An 18,391-nucleotide genomic window follows, 5' to 3' on the forward strand; every position below is an offset into this window, starting at 1 on the left:
TGAACCAAATATTGTGGTCAGTGCACACCATAGCTTAAATCTCCCTCTGGTGCATGAGTTTTGCTATTTTGGCAACATAAGTAATGGCACTCACAGCCTGAATATCAGAAATAGAGGGAATTATATTGAAAAATGGTCATCACAATAGTAAGGCTGGGGGAAAATATTCAGCAGGTATAATTGCCTGAATCCAAAACTGAATCCACTTCCATTCACTTCAAGGGGACTTATAGTGAAGCATCACTCAATGAATTACACCTAACATGAGAAATACAGTGCAAGATTAATTGGTCTGAAATGGATCTACACAATGCAGAATTATTCCCATCAAAATGTAGAGTCAAGGGTACTATATACTTTCTACCACAAAGCATCCGTTCAGAACAAGTTTAGCTTTAATCTTCTTGTGTTGAAAACATCAGCTTTTTAATGCTGTTTTATTATGAGTTGTACAACAAAAGGAGAGGAAATTGTTTCGCTCTCCCCCACCCCCATGTTATAAGCATCAGTAGATAGGGAGACCTCATCACTTAGGGAATAGTAAAACTCATAGTTTTGTAACTAGGAAACCAGCTGTTTACAGCACCCTTGGAGATAGAAAAGGAATTTTGAACAGTGGCAATTTGCTGGGAAGAATTCAAGGGGGAGAAACTATCAGGAAGGGTTGGGTTGTCAGAAAGAAGACAATAACATGATGAATAAAATTAACATCAGCTGTCATGGCTGCTAAAATCACAGGGGGCAAAATTGTGGCAATCTTGCATTAATATAACTGTGGTTCTGCTTGTTAACAAGCAGAACCACACTTCCAGAAACCTCCTGGAAACACCGTTCTGCTTGTACACAAGATGTCCTCTCCTGGGCACTGCCCATACTTGCATTAGGATAACAGGATGCTAAGCAAGTCCTCAGATGAAGTGGGTTGGGGACACTATATACTTTCTACCGCTTTAAGATCACATTAAGGTCAGAAAGAGAATCCCTTCTCATTTTCCCACCTGTAACAGAATTAGGTTAGTGTCCACACAGGAGAGGGACTTCTCTGCAGTGGCCCCACACCTTTGGAACAAACTCCTATCGGAAGTCCGCCATGCACCATCCTTGCAGTCCTTTAAGAAGGCCTTTATTAAAAGGCTTTGGTATGTTAAAAGGTATTTGTATGTTAATTGTTATGTTGGTTTGTATTTTATGTAGTAAATAATTTTTATTTATTTTTTTTAAAAAAAGAAGGCCTTGAAAACATTTAATTTTACCACGGCCTACCCAGGATGAGTACTGTTTTCCTACTATTGTAAAACAGTACTTGATGATTTTATTGTTAGCTTATCTTGCAATACAGAAATATTAGTTTCTTAAAAAGTCAAACCCAGAAACAAAGTAAATGCTTTCATTTATTTCTTTTTTAACCCCCCTCCCTCCACATTAATAAACTAGAAGATCATAGGAAGCTGCCTTATAATGAGTCAGACCATTGGTCCATCAGTATTGTCGACAATGACTGTCAGCAGCTCTCCAGGGTTTCAGGAAGGATTCTTTCCTAGCCCTATGTAGAGATGTCAGGGATTGAACATGGGACCTTCTGCATGCAAAGCCGGTGTTCTAACACTGAGCTACAGCCCCTCCTTAGAGTTATCATTATGCCCTGATTTCCCAAATTTACTTATACCAAAGATGAGGAACCTCAGCCCGCAGACCTAATCTGGCCTTCAGAGAATCCCCCCGGCTCATGGAACCTCCTTGGGTTTCTCCAGGGTCTCAAAGCCTGGCCTCCTAGAGGAATTTCTGCTGTTATCTCTGAACTGAGATTGGCGATAACAGCAGGGATGTGCACAATGCTGGCGCCTCCAACAGCACAGGGAGGAGAAATTCATCCCAGTGCCAGCTGAGTCTTCCTTTGGGTGCCTCTCACTACCCCTGATGGTGATGGCAAGATGCACACAAAGGAGGTGGTCAAGTCTCATTCAAGTGCTCCTCCCAGCACCATCCAACATTAGTGGACAGGATCATGATGTCAGTGGGTGTAGCCACACCAACATCATCTGCTCCACAGAGAAACTGATGCAGAGTTCTCCACCCCTGACTTACACTGATGCAGAACCCTGTTTTTTTATGAAGCCTTCATGCACTTTAGTGGAGTGGACAACTGTGCATGAACATCCCTTTGTATATGCAAAGGTGTCGCCTCCATTGAAGTCATTGGGAAAACCTTTGACGGTAAAAAAGCTCTGAATGGGCATTTGGAGAAACCATACTCCTGAAGGGTGGTTTTAAGGTGGGAAGGGACATGATAAAGGTGGATAAAATTATGCATACCATAGTGAAATAGATAGGGAGAACTTTCTTTCGCTCATAATACTAGAACCTGATATGATCCATTAAAACTAAATGGGGAGAGATTCAAAACAGATAAAAGGAAGCACTTCTTCACATAGCACATAGTTAAACTTTGGAATTCACTACCACAAGGTGTAATGATGACCACAATTTTGGATGGCTTTAAAACTACAACTCGCAGGGCTTTAAAAGAGGATTAGACAAATTCATGGAGTATAAAGCTATCAATGGTGACTACTCATGATGGCTATATGCTACCTCCAGTATTAGAGGGAATACTAATACTGGTAGTATTGTGTGTCTGACCCTTGCCCCTCGTGGCTCATTACATCAAATAAGGAGGGGATCGCCGGCTGGGTCCAGGAGGTTGTAAATGCCTCTTTGAGAGAGGGAGTGGTGCCGGCCTCTTTAAAAGAGGCGGTAATTAGACCACTCCTGAAGAAGCCTAATCTGGACCCGGAAGATGTTAACAAATACAGGCCGGTGGCTAATATCCCTTTCCTGGGCAAGGTGCTTGAGCGGGTGGTTGCAGGACAAGTCCAGGCACTCTTGAATGAAACGGATTATCTAGATCCATTTCAATCGGGTTTCAGGCCTGGTTTTGGAACGGAAACTGCCTTGGTCGCCCTGTGGGATGACCTCTGTCGGGAGAGAGACAGGGGGAGTGTGACCCTGTTGGTTCTCCTGGACCTCTCAGCGGCCTTCGATACCATCGACCATGGTATCCTTCTGGATAGGTTGTCTAAGCTGGGAGTTGGAGGTACTGCATTGCAGTGGTTCCGCTCCTACTTTTATCAGCTTAGGCTGATATACCAACTGCGCCCTTATCTGGTCAGTGATAGCCTAGCTACAGTTATCCACACTCTGATAACCTCTCGTTTGGATTACTGCAATGCGTTATACGTGGGGCTGCCTTTGAAAACGGTCCGGAAGCTTCAGCTGGTACAAAACAGGGCAGCCCGTTTACTAACAGGGACTGGCTGGCGAGATCACATTACGCCAGTCCTTTTACAACTTCATTGGCTGCCAGTCCAGGTCCGGGCCCGATTCAAAGTGCTGGTATTGACATTTAAAGCCCTAAACGGTTTGGGGCCAGGTTATTTGAAGGAACGCCTCCTCCCATATGTACCTACCCGGACCTTAAGATCATCTACAGGGGCCCTTCTCCATGAGCCCCTGCCAAAGGAAGTGAGGCAGGTGGCTACTAGGAGGAGGCTTTCTCCGCTGTGGCACCCCGGTTGTGGAATGAGCTCCACAGAGAGATCCGCCTGGCTCCTACACTGTACTCCTTTCGTCGCCAGCTGAAGACCTTTTTATTCACTCAGTATTTTAACACTTAATTTTAACTCAAATTTAAATTATACTGTTTTAACTCTGTATTTTAACTTTATATCAATTGTGCTGCGTGGTTTTATCCTGGTTGTGCTTTTTACATTGTATTTTGTATTTGTATTTTTAACTTGTTGGTTGTTTTATGATGGTTTTAATTTTTGTGAACCGCCCAGAGAGCTTCGGCTATTGGGCGGTATAAAAATGTAATAAATAAATAAATAAATAAATAATATGCCTCTATATACCAGCTGTTGGAACACATGAGCAGGAAGTGGTATAATTGTTGTTATGTTCTGCTTGTGGTCTTCCCATAGGTATCTGGTTGGCCACTGTGTGAACAAAAATTGGACTAGATGGGCCTTTTGCCTGATCAAGTATGGTTCTTCTTATGTATCAGGGTGATTCTCTTGGCCACTTACATTGTGTCAAGAAAAATATATCCCAGTAGAACTTCAATTTATCTGAACATCTGATTACATAAATGTTTTGCCTATCCCCCTTATACATTAGTTAATCAGAGAATTGCAATGAACAGCAGTATTTGCCTAACATGGCAGCCACTATGCTAGCAAATGTTTTCATCAACTCAATAATGAGGAAAAATCATTGTATACAACACTGGTTATCAGTATTTTCTCTCTCCTTTTTTATTAATGATTTTCCTACTAGTCTAGAGACATGCTGGCTTAAATTAATGTTCATAGGAGAATTATTTCCCCAGGCGATCCTTCACTGTCCAATAACTTAATATTTATTCAGCAAAAATATTTGCTTATGTGTAAATATTTTGACATGTTCACGTACTGCATGCTAGCCTGGACAGTTCATTTTATTGCTCCATCTCAATTATAGATGAGTAAAAAGATTTTATGCACTGCTGTATCTTACAATTTCTTCCAGTACAATATTTAGTGGCTAAAGGGGGCAAATATGATGGCTGCCGTTATTAACAAGCTTATAAAATAGAATAAAACTGCATATGAAAATAACCTAAATATTTTGCTTTTTCAGCAGTTAGCAGATCTTGGACTTCTACCTAGGTATAATTATTTCGAAGTTCTCTTCCTGTCTCTCCTCCCTCCCCCTCTCTTATTACCAGAAAACGGTGAGGGACCATTGATATTTTTGTCCAGCAAGCAGTCTGATATTCATCTTGAACTATTTTCATATGATGACTAACTCAATGGCTCAACCCCATGGCTCTAGCACATGTGGGCTCTCTGATGTGCATGCTGAATGTCAAGGTGCAGCCCTGAACATGTTGAAGAGAATAGTGCTCTTTATATGGATCAAATTCCTGTAAGAAAATAAGAAGATCCATGCTGGATCAGACCAAGGGTCCATCTAGTCCAGCATTCTGTTCACACAGTGACCAACTAGCTGTCAACCAGAGACCCACAAGCAGGACATGGTGCAACAACAGCCTCCCATACATGTTCCCTGGCAATTGGTGCATATACTCTACTGCCTCAGATACTGGAGGTGGCACATAGCTATCAGGATGAGTAGCCATTGATGGCCTTCTCCTCCAGAAATGTATCCAACCTCCTTTTAAAGCCATCCAATTGGAGTGGGGGGCTTCGCCTACCCTAAAGGCGGAGGCGAAGAGGATTGGGGGGCCGGCGGAGCATTGCGGAGCGGATTGAGGTGAAGGCGGATCCTTTGCCTCGATCCGGAGCTCCGCAAGAAAGGTAAGTGGGGTTTACCGGGCCCTGCCGCTATCGCTGTCGCCCATGCGGCGACAGAGGCAGGGCCCGGTAAGCCCCCCCTCCCTCCTCTCCCTTACCTGCATCCATCTGCGGTCCCTCGGCTTCTTCAATTGAGCCTGCGGCTCAACCAGGAAGTCTAGGCCACACTTGCGGCCAAGACTTCCTGGTTGAGCCACGGGCTCAATTGAAGAAGCCGAGGGAGCGCGGACGGATGCAAGTAAGGCCCCCCTCCCCCTTGGTCTCTGCAGGTAAGGGAGAGGAGGGAGGGGGCCTTACCTGGCGCCACTCCCGTCCACTGCAGAGCTCCGATTCGGAGCCGGAGCTCCGCGGCAAAGAGGAGCGGACTATGGGCGGAGTGGAGCGGTCCGATCCGAAATTTTCAGATCGGCACGCGGGGCAGAGCAGGGGGTCCGTGCACACCCCTACTCTCTACCAACCATTTAAATTCTTCATTCACATTTATACTGGGACATTTAAACAAAAAACAAAAAAACACCAGGAACATTTCAATGAGCTAAAAGACTGAGGCCATTTCTACACCAACCCGAAAATCTGGGCTGGTCATGGCCAAGTCCCTGTCCATCCAAATGATGCACAGGGACTCTTGGGGGCAAGCAGGGACAAGCACAGGTTTTCCCAGGGATAAATAAACCTTGGGAAACCCCACTTCTTCCTGCGGTCTCGGGATCATCCCAAGACCGCAGGAGATGCATGGGTGCCCGTCTCAGCTTAGTCCTGCTTCCTCACGAGTAAACACAAGGAGGTGGGAAACAGGCATGGAGCTCTTCAGGTGCTCCAGGCCCATTGGGGGGGGAGGGGGGAGCAGCATAGTTTTTTTTAAAAAAACCTTACCTTTAGTTGGAGTGCATGTGTGCTCATCTTCTGTTTAAAAAATGAATAAATGGCAGACGCGACATCCCTCCTTCCTCTTGGGATGTCGGCGCATGCATTTGGACTAAAGGGAGGATCTTGCAATTAGAATATCGTGAGATATAGCCAGCCTGTACTAGTTGGGGAAGAAGCTCTCATGGGCGATTCCCCAGCTGGGAGTCAGCCCTCTCCGGAGCTTATCTCCTCAAGGCCAAATCCTACACACTCGGTGGGAAGTGAGCCTTCTTCCGGAGGTGAGTGTCCCAACAAGCTAGCTGATGCTAGGGTCCGCCGGAAGCTGAAATGCACAGCGTGGAAGGAAGGTCTGAGAAAGTTGGTTAGATTACACCAGTACCTGCCTCTGCACCAGGCACTCTGAAGTTATGGGCATTTGAGAAGTGGCTTCCTTGAATGGACAATTGTCTTGCTTAGTTTGCATAGTTTTGCCTAGGGAGACGTTTTCAAGAGGTTAGACTCTATTCAGGTAGAAGAGACATTGATTGCTTAATAAAAGCTTTGCAGATTACTTTGCCTCCAATCGAAAGCAGGAGTGTTCCGAGAAACATGACAATGACCTCCCTATTAAGATCAGTTGAGCTCCTGGTATGGAGGGCTTCCACTGACAAATAAAGAAATTTTCACATGAATTTTCCTGACCATACGTATTGCCAGCTAGCCCTGGTTATTTTAATGAGGAATTTTGCTGTTCTTTCTTTAATGGTTTTATTGATTTATTTCATTGCCTCTGTTGTATTTAATTTCATGAACTGCTTTGGGATTTAAATAGAAATGAAAAGCACTATGTACATTTTCTGAAATAAAATAAATAATCCAACAAAGGAGTTTTCACCGACCATTCAAATGCACAGTAGAAAATCTGAATTCCAACCCTCCATAACCAACATGCTCATGTTCATTTTTTATTACCATTGGTAAGAACCATAAAAACCCTATTTTATTGTTAACCTGTCACACAACATATTGATTATGGAAGTTAGAGTTCAGTTTCTCCTTTGCCAAGTTACCAGTTTATAAAATAAATAAACCAGTTGGTTACCCATGAAAACAGTTCACAGAGAAAAAAAAAATCTAGTGAAAGGTTTTACTAAACTTTGAATGGGTTACTTTTAACTGTAGGTGTTTCTTAATCCCTTCATGATTTGTTTACAGGCTCTATGTTCCTGGTATATCATTGTACTTTGGCCTGCATCTGTGTTATAGAGGTGTACAAAGACTTTTCTGCGTTCTTATTTATTTTGTTCCAAATTTCAATTAATTATATTCTAAATTATACTCAACATTTTTATATTAAAAATAAAACTTTATAGTAAATTGTTCTAGAAGATTGTCTAATTCTTAAAAAAAAATTATGGATATAAATAAATTCCTGGTTTTGAATCATAGTGAAAACTGTTGTTACTCAAGGAATTTGCATGTCAAGAAAGGAGCTATTGTAACTACTACCGTATCCAATCCCAGTTTAAAGACTGATAGCTTCATCCCACGTACCTGTTTCCCTTGAATTATCCCCTACAGTATAATGCTGTTGTTGTTGCTAGCTAAATCACACCCTGGGCGGCGGCACTCCTAAGATCCTTTGCATACCAGGAAAGGGGTTAAGGGGAAGAAATGTAAAAAATCATAAAACATCAACGGATGACCCAATCCCATTCAAATTTTGAATGCTTAAAACTCTCCTTAATATCTATTACTGTGCCAATTTTGATGTGTTTATCTTTAAAACTTACACAGATGTAAGCATTTGTTTAATTGGTAGTTTAAACCTATCAAATCCTCCTCCTGCGCCCCCAGTGGCCGCTCGGAAAACAACAAATGATTCGCTCTTAAAGGGGTATCAAAATAGGACAGGTCTTTTGGCTTTATAGCACAATTAAAGCAGGATGCAAGGGAGTACTTCACAGTCAAAGCAGATTATAAGCTGGAAAACTTCGGAGTCCTTTGAACGCAATTCGCAGTGATTTCACAGTATAACCCTGGTGTGATGAAGCTAAAAGAACCAAAAGAACTCTTGTACATCTACAATTAAATCCAGACAGTCAGATCTGGAAATCTATGGGGTGTGTGTACATTTAAAAAGAACCATTCATAACTATACATCACAAAGGGAGTGTGATTCCATTCCTGCTGCATGTGCAGACCTTCCATCAACACAAATGGAAGTTGTAATTACAACAAGTGAACATAAAATGCCTTTGTTTTGTGCATCCACTTATTAACAGAGCCTTCTTTTACCAGAAAACTTCACAGCAAACTATCTAGGAGCAAAATATGTCTCATTAGTTCGTTGTATGTTTCCTTGCAATGGTTTGTTTATTTTGTCATATAGCCGCTAACTGTGTTTCTACTTCCCCCTTCGCTTGCCAATGTTACAGTAACTAGAAGTGATCTACAGTGGTGCTATGCGAGCAGAGTTTCTAATTTGGGCCAAACATGCCCAAATTTGTGATTTTAATACAGGTTTAGAACTGGCCTTTATGTATTTATCAGTTTTGTATGCCTCGCCTCTATAGGAAAGTCCTTGAAAATTGTGCCTTTTTCTCATGTACTGGTGCAGTTTTGTAATGCCCCATTAAAACAAATTTTTTGTTATTAAAGAATCTGTTAGTAAAAATCCGTCATCTGGGTTCTTGAACAATTGGCATTTATTCACTGCCAGCAATTTTAATACTGCCTGAAAACGTGTAAAATTTGAAACATGCACCTGCTGTCCACATAAAAACACAGCAACAAATGCAAAAAACAAAACAAAAAAGGAAAACTTTTATGGAATTATGCTTCTTGTATTTTCATGTTCCACAGCCTGGAGCTATTTAACAAATCTGCACATTTTGCTCCTATTAAAAATCTCATGAACTGAGTTATCTGAATATATTGGCATTTGGATTAATCTAGCTTCCAAACTCTGCTTCTTTTTTCAAATTATTTTGTTCCCTATTATATCAGAAGTTCACAAATATATACTCTTTGTATGTCTTATTATTCCTGGGATCACTATCCCCATCCACTTTTTCACTGAGGGTCAAAATACACATTGGCTCTGTTCAGACAACACGCTAAACCATGCTGCTTAACTACAAAATGGTTAATAGAATGCATTAAGGTTAATGCAATGCATTCCGTTAACCATTTTGTGGTTAAGCAGCATGGTTTAGCGTATTGTCTGAATGGGGCCATTACTTTACATCTGTGTCTAGCAGCTACATCCCCCATGTTTCCTCCCCCCATTTTTATTCTAGAATAGGTGCAGGTGTCCTGATTCAGTAGCAGTGGGGGCACTTTTAAGTTCTTGAGAACCTCTGTGCCTACTATTGTTTAAAAATGAGCAAAGTTGGAGTTGCTAGCTACAGATTTAAAGTAATATCTGTTTGGGGACTCAGCTAAACAGGTAGGGAGACTATTGTTGTGGATGCTAAAACTGCTTTCCTGCATGGGAGTTCCTTTTCTTCCTTCTTCCTTTCATAGTGTACCAGCTGTTTCTCTCTTTTGAAGTTTACACATGGGTTAATGGTCATTATCGCATAAACACAGTGACAAAATAATAGATGATGAACAAACAAGCAATCCTCCATAATAGTGACTCATTCAAAATACATGGCTTATCAAGGGCCACTTGGCGTTGTATGAGTGCTGACATGTCTTACCACATTTTTCAGTGCTTTATGGCAAAATGCTTCATGCCAGCACTACAGCCAACAGTTTTACAGCACTTGGATTCTGTAAGATTTAGGGAGGCACTTACACATCACCAAGAAAGTGATTTCAACACAATTGCCACATGCAGATTGATGTATGGAAATTCAGAAAGAATTACTATAATTTAAATAGAAATATAATACAGCTCAGCATAGTGAGATTGATGAGAAACTTCAAGGTCCTTCCTCTCACTTCTTTATGGTTCTTCAGCTTTAATCCAGACTTTGAATGGACAGACCTTCAGAGGATTGTCCTCTGACAACTCTTCAAATAGAGGCCTGTCTTCTGCAGAGTGGGGCACATGGTCACCTGCTGCATACTGCATTCATTCAGAAGGCAGCCAGTTCCATTCACTTCCTGAAGAACAAAGGAGAAGCTAGGCCACGTGTCAGACAAGCTGAGCTAAGATGAGAGTTTTGTTGTTAGAACATAAGAACTTCCATGCTGGATCAGACCAAGGATCCATCTAGTCCAGCATTCTGTTCACATAGTGACCAACCAGCTGCCCATGGGAAATCCGCAAGCAGGACATGAATGCAACAGCAGCCTCCTGCCGATGTTCCCCATAGGTGTACTGCCTCTGATACCAGAGGTAGCGTATAGCCATCAGAACTATTTATTTATTTATTTATTACATTTTTATACCGCCCAATAGCCGAAGCTCTATTAGTAGCTATTGACAGCGTTATCCGAAGAGCTAGTAGCTATTGACAGCATTATCCTTCATGAATTTGTCCAATACCTTTTGAAAGCCATCCAAAGTGGTAGCCATTTTAAAGCCATCCAAAGTGGTAGCCATCACTTTTTAAAGCCATCCAAAGTGGTAGCCATCACTTACATCTTCTTGTTGCATTGCTCCAGTTTTGGGTTTTCCAAATAGCTATACTGATAAGTATTTTAAAAGTACAATTTAGCACTAGAAGGCCTCGGATTGTTCTGTTGTTCCCACAACTCCACACATGAAGTGGTCATATTTTATGGAGTAAGATAGCACTTCTGTGTTGTGCGAAACCCAGGGCATTGTGGTGACTTTACATCCTTGCTTCCAGTCAGTTCTGTAGATTAAAGGTGAGAGGAAAAACTATGACATATTTTACTACTCTTCTAGTCATTGTTTCTTGGAAATATTCTGCAAAGACAATTCCTTTTCTGGCCTGTATTTATTGATAGCAAATTGTGGTCTAATCTTGGGGTCTGGCTGGCTATCTAATGTCTACATGGCCTGGTTTGTGGCTGAAAGAATTTTGTTTTTCATTTATTTTCATCTTTGTTTTTGAGGTATTGTTTCTCATTGAGGTATTGCTTTTGAGTAACAATTGAGGTATTGTTACTCACTGCTCTAATGACTCATTTCACCAACCTCTCCATCTCTCGAGTGAGTAGAAATCACAAGCAAAGAAAGGTTGCACTATATCAGCCTTTCCCAACTTGGTGTCCTCCAGATAGGTTGGACTACAACACCCAGCATCCCCACCCAGACATAAACTGTCCTGATAAATTACATCCAATTAAAAGTGTGAATTTTGCTTTTGCTTTTAGCTTGGTCGCCACAAAAGAAACCGATAGCGCGAGGTCTCGTGGCATGTCAATGTCTCCTTCGGATTTCCTGGATAAATTAATGGGTAGGATGTCTGGCTACGATGCAAGAATCCGGCCAAACTTCAAAGGTAATTTCATCTCCCAGGTATCCATTTGACAATAACATTTTCATTTGTGAAAAGAGATGCTTTGAGTAAAATTATTTTGGAAACAAGGAATATGCATTTAGCTAATAATCTGGAAGATGGCTTTCATCTTTCACACTTCAGCAAAACTGGGTTTTTGGGGGTTTTTTTTCTTTTTCTTTTTGGCTGTGTTGAAATTTCAGAAGCATTTGCAATGCCAAAGTTCAATTAGAGTGCGGAGGATTCTTATAACGTTTGTGGGTGACAGAAGCATAGGTGAAGCGAATTGCCTACAAAAGAGTTCACCAGTGTTCATAGTCAAGGTTTTGTTTAAAAGGCAGCATTCTTTCATGTAACAAACAGTGAAATACGTGCACCAAAATAATGAGTACAAAGGATTTTTACATATTATCAGTGCCAAGCAACTCTGTAATATGTATGTTGTTAAGGATCAAACTAGATATTATAGCTATGTTGCAGAGATGGAGAGGGACCAAGCAGAGGTTGTTTTCCAACCCCCTGACCTTGCCCCAGCCAAAACCTCACAAAAGCCAGATAACTGAAACAACAAAGATCCTTGCATATTTATTTCTTATGGCATATGTGTAAATGGGTATGTCTCAATGCTACCAACATGTTGGGATGTCGGAGAAATCCACAATGGAATCAAATGAGTTCAGATTTCTAAGAATCCGACCAGAGATTCTGCCGTAGAGCAGCCTTTCCTGAATCATACCGATTCTGCAGGCCCACAGACTTTTTTTTTTTTTTACTTTCCAGAATTTTATGTAAATTTTAATCATAGAAAAATAAATGATTTTTTTTAAAAAAATGCTGGCTGAAAATGTCCATTTCCCCGATAGGTTCATATCTTCCCTGGATAACTGTACCTTCCTATTGTTGCCCATTCTACAATTTAAGAACCTTTTCTAATTATTAGCATTGCTTGACTTAAGCAGTGGAGCAGTCATGAGAACATACGAAGTGCCTTGCTGGATCAGACCCTCTAGTCCAGCACTCTGTCGCACAGTGGCCAACCAGCCATCGGCCAGGGATGAACAAGCAGGACATGGTGCAACAGCAACCTCCTGCCCATGTTCCCCAGCAACTGGTGCACACAGGCTTATGTTGTGCCCCTTCAGGTAACTGTGGATTGGTAGAACACACAAAATGGCTTCTACATGAAGGTTTTTTTTATTGTGTTTTTTAATTACTCCACGTAGCGGTTGAGTCTACACAGGAAGCCACTTCTTGCAGGAAGCCACTTGTGTAAATCTCAAAAACCAACAAATCACAGTGGAGTGCGCTAAATTCCTCCTTCAGCAGAGGAACTCAACAAATCATCTCACCTAAACAGCTTCCTAGCAAAAGCAAGTCATTTCATGCAACTGTTCCACATGTACTGATCCTCGTGGGGTAGGGTTTTATTTTCCTGATGAGGAAAAAGAAGTAGGTTGGTAGTGGTACATAATACAATGCGACCATACAAAAGGCAGGACAGGGCTCCTGTATTTTTAATAGTTGTATAGAAAAGGGAATTTCAGCAGAAGCCATTTGTATGCATGCAGCACCTGGTGAAATCCCCTCTTCATCATAGCAGTTAAATCTGCAGGAGCCCTGCCCTCTTTCATATCTGGTCAGGATGGCAGGGCTCCTGCAGATTTAACTGCTGTGATGAAGAGGGGATTTCACCAGGTGCTGCATGCATACAAATGGCTTCTGCTGAAATTCCCTTTTCTATACAACTGTTAAAAATACAGGAGCCCTGTCCTGCCTTTTCATATGGTCAGAATATATAATATACGTGCTTCTAACGTTACTTTCCTGATGTTGTATCCATATCATCTTCCCAATTGCTGTCGTTCCCACACCCACACCTTGGCTTTGTTGCTCAAGCTGCTCTCATTTACTTACCAAAGTTATTCCCATTAGCACATAAACTTCAAGTTCAATCCAAGGTAAAGCCACAATCCACAGAAGATGACTTCTTCAGTTAATTTATGGTCGGTGACACGATCTCTCCCCCTTTTCTTTTGAAGATTTCTGAAAAGGCATTAGTAGAAAGCTTAAGGCTTAGTGGTTCATTTGGTGATTGGATTGTGGAGCTTACCATGGACTCTGTGCGATCACGCTCATCTGGGAAGATACAGAATAAAATGGGGCCAAAATTTTGCCATTAGTAGATTCTGCCACCTGTTCCCTTAATATCGAACGATTAGAAGCCTTCTTTTGTCAATCCCTGGAATACGAAAGAGACAAGAACCTAATGTGACACTTCTTTCCTCCTGCTTAAAAGTGCACTTAGCAAATCTGCTGAACAATGATGTAGTTTAAACCATATCTTCCAAGAGCAATTCAGATCTATGGCTAAAAAGAAGCCTTCCATTCATTGCATTTTGCAATATTCGTATAGATTTTCTATTACTAGAGCACAGATATGAGCAAATAGAATTTCCGTATCATTTTGGACTCTGCAGCAAGATGATAGATTTCAAAGGATACATCTAGAAAGTGTTTTTGAATCCAATCAACATAAGAAATACTCATAAAATATTAATTTAATTTTATCAATTAAAATTATTGCATTATCTATTAAAGGGGTGCATCAGATTCAGACAAAGCCCAAATCCTGAACTGAGTTGGGCAAAAAAAATCAGGGTTCAACTGAAACACTCCAAAGCAAATCTGGGAACTTCTGAAGCTTCATGAGTGATTTGGAGGCAGAGGGATAAGTAGACAGTGTATCTCCAAAAACTGAGGAAGAGGGAAGTCAGTTTTGTGACTGATAATTTTAGCTTCCCATCCCAAGGAATGATTTTACCAGGGTGCTCCAATCACACTTAGGGATGGACAAATTCTCCCGTGTCCTACTTGAACTCTGTTCACTGGACTCCCGCAGTTGCCCGACCTGGCATGCAGGTAGGATGAGCTGCCAGATGGTTCATGGGTGCCTGGTGAGAGCAGGTGGGAATAATTATGGAAATCAGGATTTGCACAAAATTGTAGTTGTAAATAATGCAATTTCCACATGTAAAGGATCATTTATGCCTGTAATTTTGTACAAATTGCACTATTTACTAGGGATGTGCTCCGCTTCGAATCGGACCGGCGAATTAGAAGCGGAGCGGGGGGCTTCGCCTGCCCTTAAGGCGGAGGCGAAGAGGATTGGGGGGCTGGCGGAGCGTGGCAAAGAGGATCGAGGTGAAGGCGGATCCTTCGCCTCGATCCGGAGCTCCGCCGGAAAGGTAAGTGGGATTTACTGGGCCCTGCCGCTGTCACTGTCGCCCATGCGGCGACAGCGGCAGGGCCCGGTACCCCCCTCCTCCCCCTTACCTGCGTCCATCCGTGGTCCATTGGCTTCTTCAATTGAGCCCGTGGTTCAACCAGGAAGTCTAGGCCGCACTTACGGCCCAGACTTCCTGGTTGAACCGCGGGCTCAATTGAAGAAGCCGACGGACTGCGGACGGAGGCAGGTAAGGCCCCCCTCCCCCTTGGTCCCTTACCGGGCTCTGCTGCTGTCACCGCACAGCTGGCGACAGCGGCAGGGCCCCGTAACCCCCCCGCCCTCCTCTCCCTTACCTGCCTCCGTCTGCGGTCCATTGGCTTCTTCAATTGATCCCAATTTGCACAAATAAAAAAAGTAGAAACGGTGAGCTTGCCTAACTTGGTGCCAGCTTAGTTATCCATAAGCTAGTGTCCGGGTGCCGAGCTGGAGGAAACCCACCTAGATCCATCCCCAAAGTGGATTCCTCTAACATTGATAATCATAGTGTGTGCAGGGTGGGATGTTGATATAATTTATCAACTTGCTTCCAATATGTTCTATGGCTATGCTGTTTGTGAGTTCTCTCTTCTGAGCAAGAATGTTAAAGAGTTGTGTGGTGGAGTTTTGGGGTTTCTGGCTTGGATTTCTACACCTAAGGATTATCCCAGGAAAATGGACAGATCGTCCCTGCCTGCTCCCGGGATCTCCTGTGTGTCATTTGCATGCACAGGGATGATCCCAGGGAAAAAGGCAGGTGTAGAAATGGTTTTAGTCTTACCAGTACCCAAGCCAATTTCCTTCCTTATTCTAATCAGTCCTTTACTATAAACATTATTTCCTTTCCAATCCAGTTCTATCCTAAAATCCTTACCCTTTCTTAACTTTTTCTTATTTTGATTTATGTTGCTGTCTTTTGCTTGCATCTATCTTGACTGCCAGTTGTTTGTTAGTAATGTTATATAGGCAGTGTCATTTCCCTTACCCACCCAACACCCCCACACATTTGTACACGTTTTTGGCCATCGTTGTTTAAATTTGATTGAAGTTCAGCATTCTGTTTTGAGCTTTGTGGGTCTCTGTAGAACAAACCTTTTGCTTCTCTTTGAGTTCTTTGTGTTGTGTGTGTTATGTTTGACATGCAAATGCACAGTGTACTGAATAGTCTGCTGTATATAGTGTGCCCAGACACTTTATTATAGACACATGAAGTCTTATAGATTGATTTTTGTGCCGATTGACCAAAAACAAAACAAAAAAGCCTTAAACTGCTTTCTTTCGCCATAGCCCCTACTTCTATCCTTCTGAAATTTTAAATACATATTATCTTCTTTTGCCCAGGGAGAACTCCATAACGTCATTTTCATAGCAATCGCCACAAAAAAACAGAGATGGATAAGCACGTGTTTTGGCAAAACACCCAAAGTATAAATTCTGATTTGCCATGAAAACTCCTGTGCCCATTCATCTGAAATTTGGCAGGCTGCATACTCCCAAAAGGGGCAACCATCCCTGAAAACTTCGTCCCTGTCTGCCTTGAATTAAAAAAAATAATGCAGTTCCCTTAAAAAAAAAACCCACAAAAAAACAAAATATGGAGGCTATTTGCACAAAACGCAATGCACTCTTTTGTCTGAATTTTGACAGCTTTCACCCACCACAAAGAGAACTACTGTGCCTGCACATAAAATCATAGAATAGTAGAGTTGGAAGGGGCCAATAAGGCCATCAAGTCCAACCCCCTGCTCAATGCAGGATTCCACCTTAAAGCATCCCTCACAGATGGCTGTCCATTGTGCACAGAGAGTCGTGGATGGGGGTCATTTGAGACCACTCTCACCTCTCTGCGTTGTCTGGGTCGCGGGCTATATTTTTGTGAAAATCGGGTCAACCGCGCGGCTCAAACTGCGTTTTCGGCTTTTCGCCCATAGGATTGCATTGAGGGAAAGAATCGGGGATAACTGGGGGGGGGGTTTAAGCTATCGTTCTGGAAATTCTTGTGCACAGAGAGTCGTGGATGGGGGTCATTTTGAGACCACTCTCAACTTTCTGCATCGTACGGGTCGCGGGCTATATTTTTGTGAAAATCGGGCCAACCGCGCGGCTCAAACTGCGTTTTCGGCTTTTCGCCCATAGGATTGCATTGAGGGAAAGAATCGGGGATAACTGGGGGGGGTTTAAGCTATCGTTCTGAAAATTCTTGTGCACAGAGAGTCGTGGATGGGGGTCATTTTGAGACCACTCTCAACTTTCTGCATCGTACGGGTCGCGGGCTAGACGTTTTTTAAAAATCGGCGGGAAAAATACCTTTTTCAAAGGGCTGAGGGGCAGAGTCAGCTCCCGGTCATGATGATCCCAAAGTTGGAGGAGGGCATAGGCAAAACAGGTAACTTGGGATTCTGGGAAACTTCTCTTTCTTCATCTGAACGGGCTTTTCCCCGTGTTTTTTAACACAGTAGCCCCACCAAATGCACAAACACAACCTGAAATCATATACTAAGCCAAGAATAAGAGATAGAAACACAGCACTTCTCCCCACCCTAACCTTGGGGAACAACTGAATCGATGTGGTGCAAGGGGATGAGCTCCCCTAGGGCATCTCATCGTGGACGTGCCCCCACTCTCTCCTGCACTGGAAGGCCATTAGAGCCTTCCCAAGAGAGTAAAACGGTGGAGCAATGCCTATCATGAGTTGAAGTGAATGGTCACTTTTCAGTGGTGGAGCAATGCCTGTTCTGAGTCGAAGTGAGCGTTTTACTTCTTCTCAGAGCTGTGGCTGTCAGTGTCTTGAACTGGCAGCTACTTCCCCCTCCCCCGGGCACGTCCCCCTATTGCTGGTAAAAGACAGATATAGCCTTTTAAAAAAAGTTCTTCTTGTTGTTTATTGAGCAACACTGCTGCTTTTAATTCCACCCCTCCTTTGTTTATTGATTGATTTATTCCATTTTATATGCATTACTGGCTTATCCTTGGCTCACTTCCTTATGCCCCCAGAAATGCCAGCTGCATGCCTGCCTGCCTTCCCTCCCTCCTCCCCTGCCCACCTCGCAGGGATGTTGTGTGTGGGGTGCCCGATTTTCAAAAATTCGCCAAAAATCAGGGGATGATGGGATTGCTTTGAAACTTGGCATGCATGTGTATATCCCCATGAGGTGTCATGGTGCCAAACATGAGGTTTCTAACTTGAACAGAAAAAAAGTTGTATAATTTTTTAGCTTTCAATGCAAGCCTATGGGGGGGGGAAACGGAGCTCCGGATCCGGATCCGGAGCTCCGGGCGGAGCGGAGCGGAAGTGGGCGGAGCGGGGGCGGGGCGGAGCGGCCCGATCCGGAAAATGACGGATCTGCAAGTGAAGCGGAGCGGGGGGTCTGTGCACACCCCTACTACAGACCCCCTGGGTGGGTTACGCAGACCCCCAACTGGAACCACTGCCCTAAGTAATTGGTTCCATTTCATCCACATTAGTCAAAAAACCAAAAAGTTTATATCCTATTGCTGATTTTCTT

The 18,391-nt window shown here is 42.8% G+C and overlaps 1 protein-coding gene across 1 annotated transcript in view; it reads left to right on the plus strand.

The window, feature by feature from the left end:
* Nucleotides 1-18,391, plus strand: part of GLRA3 (glycine receptor alpha 3) — a 111,301-nt gene that overhangs the window by 18,585 nt on the left and 74,325 nt on the right. Inside the window, exon 2 of the mRNA XM_063135199.1 lies at nucleotides 11,499-11,626. Within this exon, the coding sequence (XP_062991269.1) occupies nucleotides 11,499-11,626 (128 nt within the window). The remainder of the gene's footprint in view (nucleotides 1-11,498; nucleotides 11,627-18,391) is intronic.

Source organism: Elgaria multicarinata, chromosome 10 (assembly GCF_023053635.1).
Source record: "Elgaria multicarinata webbii isolate HBS135686 ecotype San Diego chromosome 10, rElgMul1.1.pri, whole genome shotgun sequence".
NCBI lineage: Eukaryota > Metazoa > Chordata > Lepidosauria > Squamata > Anguidae > Elgaria > Elgaria multicarinata.